Genomic DNA, 18,058 nt, shown 5'->3' with positions numbered 1-18,058 from the left:
ACAGGGGGTGCTTCTGAGTCCCGAGCACAGCTGAGTGGGCGTGCAAAGTCCCCCTCCCCACTCCTAAAGCCACTATCTGAACGCATCACAGACCTGAGCTTCAAACTGGGTGGCTCTACCTAAAAGCAATAGGAAAATGGGTTATTGTGGTATTTTGCTTCGTACCTTCTCTGCATTGCATACAAAGGTCAAAACGGTGCTGTTGGTGAAAGAGAAGATGCAGCGCTTCCCTGGCACTTTGATGAAACAGGCAAACACAGATGCATGCAGGTTTAAAACTTTATTGCAGTTTGATTACAACGTCCTAAATTCTTCAACAGTTTTAATGATAAAAGAAAAAAGAGTCTATGTATAAATGTGTCGGGCTACTAAGGAAACACACTGTTCTCTTTCTGTCATCAGCCACAGAAAGAGCCGTTTGGTCTCCCTCAGCTGATGATCTTCTCGGTGGTCTCGGTCATGAGCTGGCAGGCTTTCTTGTGTTTTGGCCAGTGCTTCACTTGACACTCTCTGAAAACATACATCAGCAAGATAATAACGCAGACATTTAGCACATTCTAAACAAAAATATGCATTTTGCATCCAATACTGAAGAAACACACCTCTGTGTACTCCATTTGTTTCTCAAATGTGTTTAAATTTCTTTCTCAGTGCCCCGGCGAGGCTTACGTCAACTTTATCAAAACCTTAGGAGCGATGAGTGAGAGGGGGAAAGTACTGAGCCGCTCTCACACGTGACCTTTTGATATTTTGAAAAGAGAAGCAGCACATTTGTTTTGTCTTACTTGTGGTAATCTGCAGGAATTATTCCCCTTCAGACACCTTTGCAGTACTGGAAGTACTTTGTGTGGTTTACGTGAGCATGCAGGAGGCAGCACACATGACACGCATTCGCTACCAGTGGTAAATGGACTGGTTTTTATATGGTGCTTTTCTACTCTACCTGACAACTCAAAGTATTTTATACAACTTGCCACATTCACCCATTCACGCAAACACTTTTTTTAGCTTTTCGAGGCTGGCTTCAAAAACAAAAAGTAAACGAAAAAAACGCAAAAAGTAAATTAGGACTCCACCCTCTAATCTATATAAGGTAACTGGCTTCTAACCTGGCTTCAAAAAATGAAAACGGTGCAAAGTCCAAAACCAATGAGCTCATGGTGGTTAAGGCCATCTTTAATACTGTTAGTGACTCTCACATGTGCACTTCTGCAGGGAATCTTTGTAGCCTACAACGTAACCTATGGAAGTGGCCAACTTCATTGCTAGCATTTATGATTATTGTGTGTGGTGCATTATGTGTAATAACCATGTGGTCGTGTCCTGGTGTTTTGCATGTAGTGCTGACAGAGTCCTAGGAAGGTGCAGGACTTTCATGCATGTGTTAAAACAGCCCTGAGCTTTGCCTTCAGGCTCAGCTCAGAGTCTGTCAGTACCTGTGACAGTACCACTCTCCTCGGCAGCGAGAACATCTCTTTGTGGCCTCTCTCCCACAGGATCCACATTTTGGTTTCTCAGGAAGTAAACTCTCCATTACATCCAAGTTGTACGTCTGGGCCAGCCTAGTTAAAACAAGCGCTGATTATTCAGAGCGCCTGAGTCGTTTCTCTGTTCCTTCTCTAATCAGTCAGACCTGTGTTTTCAGTGTTACCTCTGGGCCTGTTGTCTCAAGTCACTTTCAGATGGGCTGAATGTTTCTTTGACTTGATACTTTGCTATTGCCTTCCACTTTCTAGAATTCTCACTGATAATGCGGTTCCACATTTCTGGGATCTATAAATAGAGTAGAGCCGAGTGTAAACGAACAGGCACATTGTTTAGGTACAGGGATAAGTGAACATTTGTGAGTGTGACTGCACCTGCTCCAAAATCAGCTCTTTTTTTGGAGGGGCTGGATCTGAAACAGCAAGATGAGCCAGGAAACGCTGCAGATCCACCAGATTTGGCAGCTGATCAATCAAGACATCAGTCAAGAAACCTCTGAGCTGTGGCACATGAATGACAACAAATACAGTGAGAATAACAAGAATAACAATGTATGAATCATCAGTTTACACAGACTGCATAAGAATAAAATGTGATTACAGGAGGATGCACATGGCTGGCTGGTTATGTAATTAATGGAGCAGGAAGAGGATGAGAAAGCTCATAATAGGAGGAAACATCTTGGTCAAAACAACCCTTGGAAACTGAATGTGTGCTCTAACAAGGGAGGAGATGAGATATGATGCTGGAGGACAATAACCCGGCACTCACACACTTGCCAAACACCAGATTACAGCTACTATCCAGCAGCCATTTGGACGGACGAGTTGATCCAATTTAATATCAGCACAGGCAATGAATGACAACAACTCTGCATGATCAGTGCATCTAAAGTTATAATAAAACAATCATCCACTGTATACCTTCAGAAGCTGGCTCTTGTTGAAACTGTTGAAGTTGTATTTTCTCTGGAATTCTTCTTTTAGCAGCAGATTGTAAAGGGAAAGCCAGACCTGACCGTCCAGTTTGTTCATTTTTAAATGATCCTCTACAGGTATCGTCTGCCACTTGCCATCAATGTGCTTTTGCACGTTACCTACAGTGGGAGACAATGAGTAGGTTATTGAATAGTAAGAAACTTTAGCAGGTGTGAAAGGTAAGCTTCCTGGCTTGGGTAGCTTTTAGAAGCCTTTAAAGTTTTTTTTTTGTTTGTTTGTTTTTTTTTACCAGTGATATAGATTAGTAGATCAACACCAATCTCATGTTTGAGGTGATACCTTCTCTGCAGCGACTCCAGGGGCAGTGGTCAATCAGCTGAACCAGTACACAAGGAAGGTTATGGGTGCACAGCATTCGACTGATAATGCTGATGCTGCAAAGAAACACTTTCCTTTGGTCAGCTGCAGCGTGTTTCTCAGTGTAATACTGAGTATACTTCCACTAGAACATAACCAAGTGAATTCCAGGGCGCCATACCTGTCTGCGTGGTCTGTAATGTAGCGCAGCACTGACACGGCTTTCAGAGAGATTTCAAACTCCAAAGCTGCACTCTGCACCTGCAGCTCCTTCAAGAAACAAAACAAAGCGTTCAAAAGTTTGCGACAGACTTCGGCGAATGTGTCAAACCAAAAACAAAACATACATTCTCACCTCTAGAGAGGATGTCTGTTTGTGTTGGTCATATGTCACAGCAACATCCTTAATCGCTTCACTCGCCAGCAGGGTGAGTTTTCGATGGCAGTAATCCACCAAGTCAAGAAGAGAGTCATCTGCTGCATCACATGAATCCTGCATAACAAGACACAACCGCTTGAACACTTGCCATAATGCTTAATTTACAATTTATTAGGGATGGGTATCGTTTAGGTTTTATCCGATACCGGTGCCAAATCGGTACTTTTGAAACGGTGCCGGTGCTCAAACGGTGCTCAAACCGGTGCTTAAAGAATGGAGAACACAAACTTTGTCCAAAAACCTCTCATGTTCAGCTGGTTTTTTGTAAAAAGATAACGGTGTTAGCCTTTTCTGCAGCTATGGGGCATATATGGTATCACTCTTGGCTGGAAGCAGTGCTTAATCAATGGAAAAAACACAAACTTTGTCCAAAACCTCTCATGTTTAACTGTTTTCCACTTTTTCTTTGGTCATTTTAGCCTTTTTGGCCAGGGTGAAGGGAGTATCTGCCATCAAACAAGAAGACAGCCGCATGTAGCTATGATGATGTTTGCTAGTTCACCTTACATGCATTAATGTAATAACGTGGTTAGCCTACTCAACGTAAATTACACACGAACAACATTAAGCTACTCGCCCAGAGAAGAACGGCTGCTGCTGCCATCATCATCCTCATCATTTCTGCTACACTGGCAGGGCTAGGGGCCAGGACTCTACTCTTCGTGACCCGCTAACTCCGGGTCCGATAACAGGCAACCCATGCACAGTAGATGCGCTTGGTGTGAGGTCTCGCAGCAAGCTATCATATGGCGCATTTCTGGGCTTTTAAAAAAAACGCTATGCGTCGCCAGGTGTTTCATCGGATTTGAGGTGTTACCTCCTTTGACAGTATCACAGTATCAGCTTAAAGCACTTGTTGCAGGCTGCTGAGTTTGCATATTTTGCTGTGAAGTACAGCCAGACTTTTGACCGCTTCGCCTTGGACATTTTTAATCTGTAGCTCTGCTCTAAAAGAACGTACGTACCTGGACCCGCCTACTATCCTCGGAAACGTAAAATGATTGGCTAGAAGTGTATCACAGCTCAGGAAAAAAAAGCACCGAAATAAAGCACCGAAATGTGCGCTGCTTTTCGGTCTGGTTACTACCGTTTATGTCAGAACCGGTGCCATCATGGCACCGGACACCGGTACCCATCCCTACAATTTATGTTCTCAGAGAATGACAGTCCGTGCTTTCTTGGTGTGTGAAATGTTTTAAGATATGTAGGGATTATTTGAGTTCTTACTGACCTTGTGAAACATTATGGTTTCAAGTAGATTTATGATGGTGGCTTCATGATGGATCTAAAAAGGAGTCATAACAGAACACATGAAACATGAGCAATGTGAGCTGCTCATTTAACATCTCATTTAACACTCACCACCATGTAAAGATGAAAAGTCTTCTCTGGATTGAAATCCTCCAGCTGGCATAAGATGGGAAACACTTTTTTCTTCCACACCTCAATAAGGATCATCTCATGGACCAGGATGTGTATCTGGAAAGGGAAAGGAATCACTCCCCTCTAAGCACTTCTTAGAAAATTGTAAAAGGGCTTGCGTAAAAGCTGACATTTTATTATTGTTTATATGCAGTTGTGGCAGTCACCTTTCCAAATGAAACCAGGAGGTCCTTGACAAACTCATCGTGCATGGCAGAGGCATTCAGTATTGCCTGCATGTTAAGTTTCTCAATATAATCATGCTGCTTGAACCATCTGCTAGCACACAAAGACAATAAAAAAGCATCACTTCTAAAGGTCGGAATCACCAGACAACCAATGACATGATATTGTCACAATACTCATAATATTACATTAGTGTTATTCAATAAGATAAAGTTATGTTTTGATGCTGAGATTGTCAACATACCAACACTGTCACCAAAATCTGCTCTATATGTTGACATAAGATGGAATCAGTCTGTAGACAGTCTGCGACTGAATGGGGTCAAGTTAGCAATTGAATGCAATCAGTTACAGCAGCTAAGTGTGTAAATCATCGAATATCACACCGAAATGCACAGAATTAGGGTATACTTATGGAGTGGCAGCAGGGAGTCCAATTTCTGTCCCCAGAGAGAAATTCAAACATGAGGAAGCTACCTCCAGATTTTATCAGGATGTAATGAGGAGCGAATCCAAAAGCAGGACACAGAATCTCTGTATGCAAAAGTAGCTTTATTGACTCATAAAATGTGAACAAAGGGTGCTGCAAAAAACTGGCAGGAAACCCCAAAACTAAAGACATAGAGGGAAAACCAAGTCATGAGATGGGAAACCAGGGAATCAAATGAAGACGGACAATCTGACCAAGACACAGGAGAAGAAAGAATAAACCAAAGCAGGAACAAAAACTAAGTAAAAATACAAGAATGCAAAAGCTAACACACAACAAAAATCCCAGTTAGCTCTAAAATAAGTCTGATTTAACTCTCAGTTCCTTTTAGTCAAGGCCCAGGGCCTTTATTATAATGAAGTATAACTTCTGATTTGAATATTCTTTACAGAGAATCTTATCTGTCTGGACCAGATCATCTCTCTCTTAAGTATTTAAAAGACACATATTATCAGGCTCTCTGCTTCAGTGCATTCAATTTCAAACAATGCTTGAGTAAAGTGCGTCAAATTACGCAAATTAGAGTGTCAGTTTTAGTTTGTGTAGATTTTAATCTATATTTCAAGAACTTGAAACATACACTGATTTCAAGGAGTCAAAACTAACAGTGTTCTTTGGCAGATGTTTCCTTTTTGACAACCAGTCAAAAACCAATAGATCACATAGATTAAAAGCTATTTTCAGGAGAAAAAAAAAGAGCTAATCATGCAAGTGAAGACGGTAATAATGTGGGTTAATAACAAAATCTATCAGAGACATATTAGGTTTATGTGGTTGAACATTCACAGGATGCAGATGTACATATTTCTCAATATAAACATCACAAGACGACTACATGGCCAGAACCTCAGGGGATTCACCACAACATGCAAATGACTGATAAGCCTCAAAAAAGGACCAGATTTGTCATCACAAATAAAGGGAAAGAAACTAAAAGTAACCAACAGAAGTTGATGAACAAAGATCTGACAAAAAATCTCTATCTCTTTCAAAATGACGCAAAGAGGAAGTGGAGAAAATAGAAACACGTCATGAGCTGTAGAGTCCTGAATGCATTTCTCTTTTATACTTGACCACACTGATAAGTTTCTTTATATGTGCAGATTTTGGGGAGACGCAGTCAACGTACACACATATTCACACAGCTAGACAGTGCTACGATGTCAGGCAGCAGCTGCATGACCTCTGTTATGGTGCCATACACAGGCAGGCTGATAATCATGAAAAAGCCAAAAGAGGAAAAAGAAGGAAGTCAGACTGGGAAACTAAGGCAACTTTACTTGTGTCTGAAACGAAGCAGAAAACTAGGACAGAAGAGACATTCCTGTGTGTCTATTGAACCTGTAAAGGGTATTAATAATGTATTTTAATGTATTACATTAAATCCCAAAGTACAGTTAGGTCCATATATATTTGGATACTGACACAAGTTTTGTGTTTTTACTTGTTTACTGAAACATATTCCAATTACAGCTATATTATGGAGTTTCAGCCCCTTGAAACATGTGCCACCCTCTTTTTAAAGGGACCAAAACTAATTGGACAATTGACTCAAAGGCAATTTCATGGGCAGGTTTGGTCAATTCCCTCATTATGTCATTATCAATTAAGGAGATAAAGATTTAGAGTTGATTTGAGGTGTTGTGCTTGCATTTGGAAGATTTTGCTCTCCATGCAGGTGAAACAAGTGATCCTTAAGCTGCAAAAACAGAGGGAAAAAAAAACATCTGAGAAATTGTTACGAGTTTAGAAGTGGCAAAGTCTACAGTTAGGTCCTGAGAAAGAAAGAAAGCACTAGTGAACTCAGCAACAAAAAAAGACCTGGCCATCCATAGAAAACGGCAGTCCTGGGTGATAGCAGAACACTTTCTATGGTGAAGAGAAAACGTTTCACAACAACCAAACAAGTGAACAACATTCTCCAGGAGGTAGGTGTATTAATATCCAAGTCTCCCGTAAGGAAAATATTGCATTAAAAGTAAAGCCGCTGCAGTAAAGGTCTGGCGGAGCATTAAAAAGGCGAAATCCCAGCATCGGGGGGTGTCCATGAGTTCAAGACTTCAGGCTGTCATTGCCAGCAAAGGGTTTTTCAATATTAGAAATTAACATTTTATTTTCAGTTATTTAATTTGACCAATTACTTTTGAGCCCTTGAAATGAAGGGATTAAAATGCTTTAGTTTCTAACATTTTTAGCCAATCTTTTTGTTCAACCCACTGAATTAAAGCTGAAAGTCACTTCAACTTCATCTGAGCTATTTAATTTAAAATTCATTGTGTTAATGTACAGAACCAAAATTAGAAAAAAAAGTGTCTCTGTCCAAATATTTATGGACCTAAGTGTAGCAGATGGTTTCCTGCACATTATAAAAAATTTTTTTTAGCTCTTGATGTTTTTATTACCCAAATAATTGGTATATATATTGATGTGTTTATTTCACAAAGGAATGATATATTTGGTTGAATTAAAGAGAAGGGGGGGGGGGGGGGGGGAGCTCTGGCTGCTGCACTTTCATATTCAATATGAATATCAGAAGGTCAGAGTTGTATTGTGATGGTTACTTCTCATTGACAAAAACTGATGGACAAAAGCATCACCAGAAATAAGTAAGTGTTTGAAATGTGAATTTCTTGGCTGAGGGCCCCCTCCAATGCTCAAACCTACAGTCTGCATGGGTTCGCGGCAAAAATGCAATCAGCGTTATTTAGTTATATATGATAGCAATATTATAACTACATCTGAATCTGACGTTTTGCTCAATTTCAGCTGTTTAATTTGCACCACTGAGTGCTTTGGGTTGATTTTTTATTTTATTTTATTTGTATAACAAAGCACATTAAGCTCCCTTATTTAGCATTTACAATCTGTACTGGCTAATGAGAAATAATCTAATATAGTCTCTATTTATTTATCACATTGTTTTTCTTTCTTTTTTCCCTTTTTTGTACGTTCCATCGTGTTTACAAGCTAATTTAACTCAGGTGCAGAGTTAGTTGGTTCGTCTCACCTCTCTGAGCCCACTTCCTTGAGGGAGAAAGTTTCCAGACTCTGGATAAAGCCTTCCGCTTCAACGGGAAGAATCACTGATGTATCCATTACGTTGAGAAAAGATATTACGCAATAAAGAAATAAATGACTTGTCTAACTGGAGCTTGAGTAGACTTGTTCGTACTGTTAACGGTTCGAAGTTAGCAACACGAAGTGTTTCCGGTAGTTGTCATGGTTACGGAAAACCAAGGGAACGGTGCAGGTTTTTTTTCCCGCCATAGAGGGGCAGCAGAACCTCAAACAAATACACAACATAATACAGTTGTACATTTCTGGCAAAACCTTAAAAAAAAATCAGTTATGTCAATAAAAATAATCCAAGGTGAGTTGTTGTGAAATATGACATCATCAGCAAAGCGCCAGAAAACTATTTTTTTCCTTGTGCAGACATCATATTAATTAAACTAAGTAAATTATAACTAAAGCAACATAAACAAAATATTCCTAAAGAGGGTCCTAGTAATATCAAGATACTAGACCTGCAGAAGATAGTCTGCTCATAGGCTGAGGAGGATTTTATCCATTAAATGAACCATTACACTCTCACAATAGCCCAAGGTTCAATGTTCAAACTCAACCAGGATGGTAATAATAAAACTAAAATGAATGGATAACAAGAAAATGCTGAACACATAAACAAAAAAAAGAATAAAAAGTAAAATACAAAACTATGATAACCAGCTTATTGTAAATTAACCTGATTACCAGCTTCACCCTGTTACAACTGGTTTCAAAGTTTTTAGAGTAGCTAGTTCCTTTTTAATGGATGTCTTCATCATACTCCAGTGATTTTCTTTTTGGTGACTCAAAGTTTCCCCTGTTGCTCATACTCCAGAGTATGCAGCAAAAGAGAGACAGCCTAACCTGCAGGTGACTCATGATGATGACTTTCCTGCTTTTTTCCTCACAGTCCTTGGATGAAGTTAGTCTTTACTAAAACGGTCTGTTCTTCAGGGCTGAATTTTATTCAATAAAATAAAAATGTGTAGCAGCTGCACCTGTCTACAATGTCCTCATGGCAAAAATCAATCAGACCATACTATTTGGATTAAATCATTCATGTTGTTGGTCAAAACAAATTATTTTACGTATAATGTACTCTAGTTCGTACATATCAGAAAGTTGTTAAATCACCAATTAGATAGACCCTGTTAGTACTGGTTTGGACCCACTTTTGGACTGTTGCAGCAGAAATTGAGATCAGACCAGGCAACATTTTTCCAGTCTTGTTGTCCAAAATTGGCGAGCCTGTGTGAATTGCAACCTCAGGTTCTTGTTCTTAGCTGATAGGAGTGGCACCCGATGCCTTGTTTTCTGCTGCTGTAGGCCATCTACTTTAAGATTTGGCATGTTGTGCTTTCATTAACGCTCCTCTGAATACCTTGGTTGTAACGACTGGTTATTTGAGTTACTGTAGCCCTCTTATCAGCTCAAAGCTGTCTGACCATTTTCTTCTTACCTCTGGGATTAGTAAAGGCCTTTATGCACAGAGAAGTACCGCTCACTGAATATTTTCTCTTTTTTTGGGCCATTCTCTGTAAACACTAGTGATGGTTGTGTAGGAAAATCCCAGTACAAGTCTGTATTGAGTTGCTGCCACGTGATTAGCTAATTAGACATTTGTGTTATCTTATTAGCAGCTGAACCGGTGTGCTTCTTAAGGTGAGTGTATATGGTAGTGAAAAAAGTACTTGCAAACATGAAATTCAAGTCATCCTTCTAAATAAAAGTACATGAAATTATTATTAAAAACGTATTAATGGCGGGTGTAATTTCAAAGCATTTTATTTCAAATATTTTCTTCACAGTGTGATAACATAAGACTGTACCTGCTTGTTCCAGGGCTTCACTCCCATGATGAATTTTACTGCCGCTAAGTTACATTAAAAAGTTTTTACTATTTTGTAAACAGTTATAAATAATATGTTTCATCACCTACTAATCTGAAGGTCAGACATATTTAAATATCCTTGGGTAAAAAAAAGAACCGAAACTGCCCTTATCTGTGTGTGAATGGGTGGATGTATCTTGCAGTAAGAAACGCTTTCAGTGCTTCTGTTAGAGCAAAAATGCAGCATATAAATAAAGTACAAATTCAAATACAAATGCTAATAACATTGCATTAACTAACTGCAAACGGATCTTCAACCCTCCAGGAATGAGTAGAATCAGCTAAAGGATATGTGGCAGTGCAATCTGTTTTTATGTTGGAATGTTATTTGTGCGGTAGAAATGACATGAATTTGGGGTTATAAGTAGAGTCAAAGCAATAAAGATAGCAAAATATGTATGAAGTATGAAACCCACATAAATAGATATTTTTAGCCTTTTTTCCATTTAATGAATGGATTGTATAGCCACATAATGAGTGTGATATCCAATCTTTCAAGTTTTTTTTCTTTTTTGAACAAAACTAAGCTAAGAAAACTGCAAAACGCTACTCATTATTTTCTCTGTTAATTGAAGAAACCTCCTTCTCTAGTTCAAGGCATCTTTGGCTGCTTAGGCACTGCTGTACCCTTCTGCCCCATCACTTCCAGCACACGACAATATTAGGATCGTTTTCCAAACGTTCATCAAGCTCCTGGTAAGTAATCCCTGTAAAATTAGGACATTGTAAGCACACTTGTTTCACACCATCAGTTCTTAAGTTTTGTCCAACAATCAAAGAAGGCTTCAAACCCTGCCTGTTTTGCAGCAGATCTCATCGTAACTATGACAACCGGTATAGAGTCGAGGAGGCCTGCTTCTCTCGTCGCGGATCACCTTCACGGGATACTTCTGCAGCCGTCGAATAAGACACTTCATTAGTCCAAACTGGATCAGCCTCCTTAGGAGAAACGAGTGACATGACACACATACAGTATGAGCCAGTGCCACTTTGACCTGAATTTTCAGGAGCGCTAAGTCTTTTCAGGAACTGATCATTTGAGCGACGCTAACCTCTCGTCGACCCTTTGAAGCTGCTGTGAGTAGCGTGAGCAAAGGTCTCGGACTGTTGTTCCCGGACTTAGCCCACAATACAGCTGGAACACATCTCTCAGACTCGCACGTTTCTGACCTGAAAGTGACAGGGCAAAGCTGCACAGTTAACGTCACAAAATAAATAAAGATTAACACGTGTTTTAATGGTCATGACCCCAACTAACCCTGCTTAGTGACGTAGTTAAGGCACTCCTCCTGAATGGACTTGTCATCTATGAGGCTCTGGACTTTTGGGGTGGTGCAGTACACATTAGAGTACTAGAGAAAGACCCATGAAGGCAACCAGAACAAGTCATCAGGAAGTATTAGCCACTTTTTAATAGCTTGCTTTTTACAGCAGAATATCAGAAGACTAGAGACAATAATTTAATGTATTTGTTAAAAAAAAAAGAGGAAAAGATTAAAATTAAAGTTTTAAATAAAAGGCCTTGCACAGTTAGCCTTCCCTCACTTAAAAAAACCTGCCCTAATATTCTGTATTCAAAGTGGTGCATAGAGAGCAATGTGCAATATATAAATTGGCTTTCTTTTGAAATAAATGAACCCTTTTATCAGAATGGCCTTCAGAACCGATGCTTGCTTTACGGCTTTACAACCTGTACTGCTCCCCTCCCCAAAAAAGTTTTTCTGCACAAGAAAATTCACTTTCACAAAAACAGAAAAAAACAAAACATTTCCAGAACACAGAAGGAATTATATGAAAATTTTTTTACAACTTCTCAATTAAAACTAACATCGGCCCTAATGGTCCCTGATAAACTGTTCCACTACACTCATATATGTGTGATGTGAAATTAGTTTAATACCTGGAAAATTGACACCAGAGTCACAACACCATAGTACCTGTGAAGTTAAAAAGAGAAGTAAATACATCTTTTTGAAGTGTATTTTGACTACAGAGTGAAAATGCAAGTACACCCCCCTCATTCGGTAGCTTGAAAAACCACCTTTAGCTGCAATAACTTCAGCTTATCGTTGTCTCTATGACTTTATCAGTCTCTCGCGTCATTGTGTTATAATGTTTCCATTCACTGAGGTTTGTGGGCATTTATTTATGCACAGCTCTCTGAAGGTCCCACAACAGCACTTCAATCAGGTTGAGGTTTGGACTTTGACTGGTGATTGCAACATCCTGACTCTTTTATTTTTCAGTCATTCTGTTGCAGATTTGCTGCTGTGCTTTGTATCATTGTCCTGTCAGATAACCCAGTTTTGGCCAAGCCTTACAGTAGCTTTGGGACCGATGGCCTCACATTTGACTTTGGAATATTTTGGGATACACAGGAGTTCATGGTTGACTCAATGACTGCAAGGTCACCGGGTTCTGTGGCTGCAAAGTTCAAAACATCACCCCTCTACCACTGTGCTTGACAGCTGGTGCGAGGTGTTTGTGCTGATATGCCGTGTTTGGGTTTTGTCAAACAGCGCTGTGCATTCTGGTTAAATGTCAACACTTTTGGTCTCATCTTTCCAAAGGACATTGTTTCAGAAGTCTTGTGGTTTGTTCAGATCCAACTTTGCAAACCTACACTGTGCCACCATGCTCCTTTTACAGAGAAGCAGTCCTTCCAAACAAGCCATACTTCTTCAGTCTTTTCTAATTGTGCTGCCATCAACTTTAACATGCTAACTGAGCTCTTGTCAGTGTGAGTGTGTGTGTGTGTGTGTGTGTGTGTGTGTGTGTGTGTTTGTGTTAAAGGTTTTGCTGAGTACTGTACGACCTGACCTTGAAGTGAATCTGCTGGGATGTTAACCTACAAGAAGTCCCGGGAAGATTGTGGGATTGTGTTAGCTCCCACCTGAATGGTCCACAGCAAACTATTAAAACTTCTGCATTTACAGAGGCGTTCATACTTGGTTTATCAGTTAATCAAAACAACAACATAAAACAAAGTTTTGGGATGAAGCAGTACGTGTGTGAGGTTACTAAAGAGTACAACTGTATTTACTGAAAAATACTTACAGGAGATTCTGCACTGCAATACGAACAAGATTCAGCTCAACGTCTGCTTCAGCAGAAATTTTCTGGATGTGTCTAAATCCATCGATGTAGGGAAGAATCTGCAGTTAGCAGCAAATAGATAAGGGTTAGAGGCACGTAGTGCTTTTTGCATTACTGTGTAACTAAATGCTGTAAACATGTTAACTCATAAAAGCAATAAAACAGTATTGTACCAATAAAGGGCATCTTGTCTTGCACTAATGCCTTCTTGCAAATCATAAAACAAAGGATATAAAAACGTGCTTATATCACTTCCAGCACAGCTGATAAGTGTTTAAACACTGATCTTTCTTCCAAGCACTTCTTAGAGTGCTATCAAATACCTCTCAAGAGCCGCAGCCAGAGGTTGTTGACATTGAAAGCCTACCTGTTGAGTGGTGAGATCCCACTGAGACTTGATAAAATGGTCTTTGCACTGGGTAAAGACTGGCACGTCGTACTCCTGAACTATTGGGGGGTCTTTTCGCAGCTGAATCAGCTTTAGATGAATGGTGTTAGACTCATCTTAAAAAGGATACAACAAACAAGAGTAAGAGCAGTTTAAAAAAAACAAAACACTGTTGCTGCCAACCAACATGTGAATACTGCCTATGTGTAGCTGGTAAATTCTTAAATAAAATTTTTGACTCAGAAACATCAGCCTGCATTTCCCATCTGAATTTCTAAAAAGAGTAACAGTCAGAGCAAAGCCGCTTGCATAGTGGCACTGCTTTGTCTTGACTTTACCTAATCAATCCAAACAACCACATAATTTCACTTTGGGCCATAACCCAGCCAGCATGTTGGTTGGCTGATAAGGGCTTATCAGAGATATTGGAAAACCTGTTGTTAGCGAACATAATGCATAACAAAGCTCTCCTCAGTGAAGAGTGTGCTCTCCTACTGCCTGGATGTCTGCCACGCAGGGGCAACTACTAAAACCAGGAAGGCTGTGCAGAGGGTAATTAATACTGCCCCAAACATAACTGGCTGCTCTCTGCCACTCCTGGAGATCCTCTTTCCTCAGGATATCCAGGGCCATCACAGGTGACCCCTCGTGTCCCGCCATCCCTGTTTGACCCGTTGCCCTCTGGTCGAAACCTCCAGTAAATCAGGCCCCACGCCTCCAGACAAACAGTTTCTTCCCCTGGGTCATTCGGAGTGTTGACAAACACTACCCCACCCCTACCCTCCCACCCACCAACCAACCAGAGTCATGGCCTGAGTAACCCTCATCAGCTTTTATCTTGCCCTGTATATATTTCTCCTGCTTGTTATTTATTCCTGCTGTCTTACTATTTATATTCTATTCCGGCACAGTTGGTGTGGAGGACCCACAATTTAGTTGTACGTGTGCAATGAACATAATGGGCCATTCTATTCTATTCTATTCTAGATGCTTTAGTTCATTTAGAAATGCCGTAATCACATGATTTGTCTAGTAGAGCAGCTGCAGCTCTATCGTTTATGATACTTTCAGTATGATCTGCAGCACAGTAACAGAGCACATGTCACATTATTACTAAGTACATGGATCATTACAATTTTGGGCTTTTAAAGATTTCTCTGAGCTTTTCTTTTTCTAGGGTGGAATGAACATACAGCATGCATCCGTAATGTACTTTAAAAATGCATGTTGTATTTACTCTAGTTATTGTCTAATATTAATATGTATTTGATGGAGTACCAAAAGGTTGATTCTGTTCATCTGGATGTAGCCTTTTCAATGGGAGAAACGTTTCGTCACTCATCTAAGTGACTTCTTCAGTCTCAGCTGACTGCCGGTTTCTCCAACCTTATAAACAGTACATTTGCACAATTACTGAAACCAGCCCACTGAATGAACAATGCGCTGTGAGGTCAGTTCCTTGATCATTAATATGCAAATTGTCATGACCATTGATCAACAACCACTGATAAATGCCCATTGATCAAAGACCTGCGGTCAGCTGAGACTGAAGCAATCACTTGGATGAGTGACGAAACGTTTCTTCCATTGAAAACGCTACATCCAGATGAGTAGAATCAACCTTTTGGGATTTACTGACCTGGATGATTGAGCATGCATCAAGACATATTTGATGGAGTAATTAACTTTACCCAGATAACAGCTTTAAGTCTCTGCAGCGTCTGTATGTACTGATTTTTAATTACACAACATCATATTTACGTTAACCTAGCTATAAAAGTAGACGGTAGGAGGACGAAGAACATTTGAACTTTGGACCTCCACAGCCTAAAACCCACAGACTGTACAGGATTCAGTTGTAAACGCTGTGTACATTTTGTATTTACTCAGGTCTTTAGTCTTTGTCTACAGTTAAAATTTATTTGATGATCTAAAACATGTAAATGTGACAAATCAGGAAGGGAGCAATTACTTTTTTACAGTACTGCAGCTCAGTCTTTGTCTCATCTGTCCATAAAACCTTTCTCCAGAAAGCATTTGGCTTATCTGTGTGGGCAGCTGTCAACTATGGAGTAGGGGCTTCTTTCTTAGTTGGCACCTGTTTATGGCTGCTTTGAGCTTTGGTGGTTCCTGTTCTGTTCCTGAAAATCCTAACCAATTTCCTCTTATGTGATGGTGACAATCTTCCAGACTTCAGCAGTGTTGACACATCAGAATACATTGTACTTACATGTAGTTGTTTAAACAGATTATCTTGGAATCTGCAGTCAAACTTGCGGAAGGGAAATCTATAATTTCCCTTCCTACACCCATTGTTCTGAGTATTGGCAATCTAATGGGTGATGTCAAACAAGCATTTTTATGCTGGAAAAGAAAACGTACCAGAAAAATCATGTAAATCATGATCACTAACAAGAAGTTAGTCTCGGAGAGTTAAAAGACATTGTAGAAACTTCAGCACCACTTATTAAAAGATTTAAGTGAGTGTGTATATTTAAGTTATGTATATACTTCTGGCCCTGTGTGGATTAGAGAACATCCAAAATAAGTTCTAACTTGTGTGCCAAATTCTTGTCTTTTTAAGTCATTAAAGATTTAAAATAATTCCACCCTGGAAAAAAGAACAGTTCAATGAAACAGTACAAAATTACCATGACATTCATGCCCATGATGAATGTGTGTAAACGTCTGACCACAGCTATATATTAAAAAGATATATTGCTCCTTGCCACAGATAAAACTTATAGCCAGTAAGATGCCAAATAATACCAATGGGTAGGGTGCAGGCTCCCGTGGCATTAAGATCCTCTAACAAAGTTGACATAATGGGTAAAAGCTTCTGTTTGCTCTCCTCTTTGGATATAAAGCCGCTCTCCAGCTGCAACACAACAAGACAGAAAATCTCTAAGGAATCATCCCGAAGAAAGCGATCACGTGAACATGTGAAAATGTGATACTCTTTACCTCCAGAGTTGTAAGGTATCCAGATAGCTTCTTAACAATAGGCTCGAGGCTGCAAGTATTGGTTCGGGCATCGCAAACAAGGCCGAGGTTAAACAGGAGGGCATTTCGGCTATATTTCTTATGTTCGATGCACACTGGGCAGCCAATTAACTTTTTTCCCATTGCAGTGCTAAGATTAAAAAAAAAAAGAAGAGATTGGTTGATTAAGTTAATACACTATTATTTAAATACTAAGGACTTCAAACAAGGCAGGGAGACAGACGAGCAGAATAAGACTACATACACTGTTATTAATTTGTTTTGTAGCTCTGGCTTGGTGATAATATAAACCTGAACGGTGTCAAAGAGCTCCCGTGAGATGTACTCTTCTGGAACCTGTTAGGAGAGGACACAGTATGACAAACTATGCCCAATACGATACATGAGCTCAGAAGGATTATGCAGAGTACATGTCAATGCCAAATGACTATGAAGGATTAAAAACCTGCCTCGCACGTTTAAAACACACTCAGTCATGAACAAGCTCGCAATTGGGGCATTTATAAAGATAATCATAACGACAGTAGCTATAAAATAAATAACATAACATAAAACTACTTTACCAGACCATCTGCAGACTTACCTGATATGTTATCTTGGGACCCAGAGTAGGATGAAATTCGCTGAAAAATATACACTCTATCCGAGTGGGCATGCCCATCATAGATTTTATCCTCATGGAGAACTAATCCAGAGGTGTGTAAACCCTGCTGAGTCCTATTAACTTGCCCCAAATTGCGTTAACAAGGTATCTCCTGTGTGTCTACTGTGGATCTTCCCAGTTTATTTACAGCAGCATGAGCTAGCATATAGCTTTAACGTTTAAAGACAACTTAGCGACGTCCTTAGGTACTTAAACGCAGGTCTAAAGTTAAGAGACGCCCTATAAAATCTGTTATTAATGTATTAAGCAGAGGTTATGGTCACCCAGGCATCAAACTATTCAATAACTCGACACATCAACGCATGCAAAAACCAGACAGGGAAGAACAACAATAATATCGCCTTCAGGGACACCCAGTAACTTAGCTTTAGAATAAAAATTGACGTCGCAAAAACTGTAAAGGCAACAATAAGACAGAGGAAGTCGTGGCGTATGTAGCACCAATAATGTTTTAAAATTAATATAAAAGTAACACGAACTCTGTTGTCGTATAAAAACGCTTTAAAGTATTGGGGCCTGAACAATTGCGCAACACTAAGGAAAATTTCCCTTTTAGACAATTTAAAGGTTTCGAATAATAGTATTTACCAAATGTAATATTACTTTTATTACTTGCTAATGACTTTTACATTTATAGATGCTATTTTACCA

General features: G+C 39.7%; 2 protein-coding genes across 3 annotated transcripts; both read right to left on the bottom strand.

Annotated features, from left to right (window-relative positions):
- Positions 1–267: 267 nt before the first annotated feature.
- On the bottom strand, positions 268–8,532 carry zmynd10 (zinc finger, MYND-type containing 10). 2 transcript variants are annotated; one of them, XM_085274406.1, is made up of 12 exons: positions 8,325–8,532; positions 4,809–4,920; positions 4,582–4,698; positions 4,451–4,504; positions 3,136–3,273; positions 2,962–3,050; positions 2,763–2,857; positions 2,409–2,581; positions 1,860–1,985; positions 1,652–1,773; positions 1,437–1,562; positions 268–510 (listed from the first exon to the last, which is right to left on the bottom strand). In XM_085274406.1, the coding sequence occupies exons 1-12, from the start codon at positions 8,411–8,413 to the stop codon at positions 429–431; spliced, it is 1,323 nt and encodes a 440-aa protein (XP_085130532.1). In that variant the 5' UTR covers positions 8,414–8,532; the 3' UTR covers positions 268–428. The 2 variants fall into 2 exon arrangements, with proteins under 2 accessions (XP_085130532.1, XP_085130533.1); XM_085274407.1 differs by having other exon boundaries at positions 4,809–4,917.
- A 1,604-nt stretch (positions 8,533–10,136) lies between these two features.
- nprl2 (NPR2 like, GATOR1 complex subunit) lies at positions 10,137–17,893 on the bottom strand. Its single transcript, XM_085274408.1, has 11 exons — positions 17,327–17,893; positions 16,988–17,079; positions 16,705–16,873; positions 16,510–16,618; positions 13,720–13,856; positions 13,314–13,411; positions 12,157–12,193; positions 11,515–11,608; positions 11,309–11,426; positions 11,053–11,195; positions 10,137–10,963 (listed from the first exon to the last, which is right to left on the bottom strand). The coding sequence occupies exons 1-11, from the start codon at positions 17,420–17,422 to the stop codon at positions 10,896–10,898; spliced, it is 1,161 nt and encodes a 386-aa protein (XP_085130534.1). The 5' UTR covers positions 17,423–17,893; the 3' UTR covers positions 10,137–10,895.
- Between the last annotated feature and the right edge of the window lie 165 nt (positions 17,894–18,058).

Source organism: Mchenga conophoros, linkage group LG5, assembly GCF_057382185.1.
Source record: "Mchenga conophoros isolate Kocher_MC1m ecotype Shallow Benthic linkage group LG5, M_conophoros_male_GT1.1, whole genome shotgun sequence".
Taxonomy (NCBI): Eukaryota; Metazoa; Chordata; class Actinopteri; order Cichliformes; family Cichlidae; genus Mchenga; species Mchenga conophoros.
This window is presented reverse-complemented; position numbering and strand designations above follow the sequence as displayed.